This window comes from Rhincodon typus, chromosome 40, assembly GCF_021869965.1.
Source record: "Rhincodon typus isolate 14 chromosome 40, sRhiTyp1.1, whole genome shotgun sequence".
Lineage (NCBI taxonomy): Eukaryota > Metazoa > Chordata > Chondrichthyes > Orectolobiformes > Rhincodontidae > Rhincodon > Rhincodon typus.
The window spans coordinates 12,284,570-12,287,164 of record NC_063371.1 but is presented as its reverse complement, the minus strand read 5'-3'; the positions used below and the strand labels follow the sequence as shown (position 1 = coordinate 12,287,164).

At 54.2% G+C, this 2,595-nt stretch overlaps 1 protein-coding gene across 2 annotated transcripts in view; it reads left to right on the top strand.

Annotated features, from left to right (window-relative positions):
* Positions 1–2,595, top strand: part of LOC109931837 (phospholipid phosphatase 4-like) — a 17,461-nt gene that overhangs the window by 7,690 nt on the left and 7,176 nt on the right. For both annotated transcript variants that reach the window (XM_020531103.2, XM_020531104.2), the window contains exons 6-7: positions 540–664; positions 2,300–2,470. In XM_020531103.2, coding sequence (XP_020386692.1) covers positions 540–664; positions 2,300–2,470 — 296 coding nt within the window. The remainder of the gene's footprint in view (positions 1–539; positions 665–2,299; positions 2,471–2,595) is intronic.

The window sequence follows — 2,595 nt, the reverse complement described above, 5'->3', positions numbered from 1 at the left end:
GGGGGGAGGCAGGTTCACTCGGGTAAGGGCTGCAGACACCAGATGTTGCTGACCAACTTCAGTCTTTGTGAAGGAAGAATTTAATGAGGAGAAAGATGCGGCTGTTGTCCCGGTGTTCACAGCAGGAATTTGATATTTTCCAATCAGCTGGTTCCGAGATGTTACTACTCCCCTCTGGAGCAGGTGAGACTTGAACCCTGGCCTCCTGGCTCAGAGGTAAGGATATTGCCAGTGCACTACAAGAGCCCCCAACACCTCAGTATTAATGCTGGCATTTACTTTGTCCTGTTGCAAGGTGGGAAGTGCGTCTGTGGTGTTTGGCTCTCTCCGTAATGTGGACAATGCAGTATACATTGTTACCACTCTCTGGCAAAAGTGGTTCAACCAGAATTCCTGCTGGGATTGTTAGTGGGAGTCTCATGTTTGTCTTGGATCGCTGTCTAAATTACTTGACGGAAAAGGTGATAGATCGGCAGTGCTGACACTTTTGTCATGAGCTGTGAAGGTTCGAGCTGGTGACTGTGTCCTCTTGTTTGCAGGCCTCGTCCAGATTATTTCTACCGCTGCTTTCCGGATGGAGTGGTGACAGAGGACATGCAGTGCACCGGTGATCCCGGCTCCGTCCTAGAGGGTCGGAAGAGCTTTCCCAGCGGTCACTCCTCCTGTAAGTACAGCTGACTCCACATCCATCAGATTAGCACAGAGACAGACCCACAACTTCGACGCCCTTCCCTTCTTGTTTGCCCCTATTCATGGAATGTGGGGGTCGCTGGCTGGGCCAGCATTTATCGCCCATCCCGAATAGCCCCAGAGAAGGTAGGGGGAGAGCTGCCTTCTTGAACCGCTGCAGTTTCTCTGGTCTAAGTAGAGCCGCAGCGCTGTTTGGGAAGGGTTTTCTGGGATTTACACCCAGCAGGAGCAAAGCAATGCTGAGCCCATGTATCCGCTGCCCTTGTCCCTCCAAATCTTCAGTGTTGTGGGTTTGGAAGGAGCTGTCTGAGGATCTTTGGTGAATTTCCGCAGTGCATCTTGTAGATAGTACACACTGCTGCTACTGAGTGTCAGTGGTGGAGGGAATGGGTGTTTGTGGATATGGTGCCTATCAAGCGGGGGCAGCTTTGTCCTGGATGGTGTTGAGCTTCTTGAGTGTTATTGGAGCTGCCCCCATCCAGAGCAAGTGGGGAGTATTCCATCACACTCTTGACTTGTGCCTTGTAGATGGTGGATAGGCTTCGGAGATGAGTTACCCACTGCACTATTCCTGGCTTCTGACCTACTCTCAGTGCCACAGTGTTTAGATGGTGAGTCCAGTTCAGTTTCTGTGTCAAACAGCCATGGATTGACGATTGGTTTCAATAGGAGCCCCGAGGATGTAGGTAGGATTCAGGGAAGGAAATGCCAATTGAGCGTTGACGGGAGGTGGTCAGAGCTCACACTTGTGGAAGTTATTTGCCAACTCCCGACCCAAGCTGATCGATTGGAGAGCGTGCTGACCTGAACACCACTGTTTGGTGGTTTGTGAGGAGCACCGTGCGTTGGTCTGTGGCCCCGATAAAAGAATTGACACATCGTTCAGCTGTAGCACGGGCTGTTTGTTACTCACTGTCCCAAGATGCTGACTGCGTTGGGCCATTGCTTCCAGGTCCTGGAACCCGGGCACTGTGGAGTGACATCGCAGATCTGCAGCATCTCACTGAGCAGTGAAACAGACTCAAAAGGGGTCCATGGTGTCTGACATCAGGCCAGACAAAGCGGGAGCAGGCCCTTCAGCCCCTCAGGCCTGCTCCGCCATTGCGCACGGTCATGGCTGATCAGATTGTCACCTTCACACCCCCCCCCCCCCCCCCACCAACCCAATGTCTTGTTCCAGCCTCGAAGGCGAGCTGTTGCCGTGACAACGCAGGGAAGGTGGCAAATGAACCTCAACCCCCAAACCCCACTGCCTTGTTGGAAGGAAGAGCCCAGCACCCAAAGCAGCTTTCCAGAAAGCAGAACGTGAGAGGGGGCAGGGCGATGGCACATCAGCACTCGGAGCTCGAAAGTGGGTGGGTGGGCACTGGGTCATTCATTCTGTTCTGAATCTCAGGATGGACCGACCCCCGATTTTTCAGTTTGCAATACTGAGGCGCGGCGGGGGATTTGGGGGAGTGTCCTGTGCTCTCAATTTGTCCCTTTATTCCCCCTCACTCCCATGCTGAGCCCCATGCGCGTGCAGCTGAAAGTGAGGGAGAGTGGGTGCAGAGCAGAACCTGTCTTTGAACCTTGTCGCCCAGTTGTTGTTGTTGTTTCTCCCCTGCAGTTGCCTTTGCCGGCCTGGGTTTCACCACGTTCTACCTGGGAGGAAAGCTGCACTGCTTCACCTCGAGGGGCCACGGGAAAGGCTGGCGGCTCTGTGTGATGCTGATGCCGGTCTACATCGCAGCCATGATTGCTCTGTCCCGCGCCTGTGACTACAGGCACCATTGGCAAGGTGAGCACTCAGCGGCTGTTTCAACCCTGTCAGCACCCTCTCCCATCCTGCTCCAGAGGGTGCAGGCTGACTCTCGCTCTCTCTCGCACGCTCTCTCGCACGCTCTCTCGCACGCTCTCTCGCAC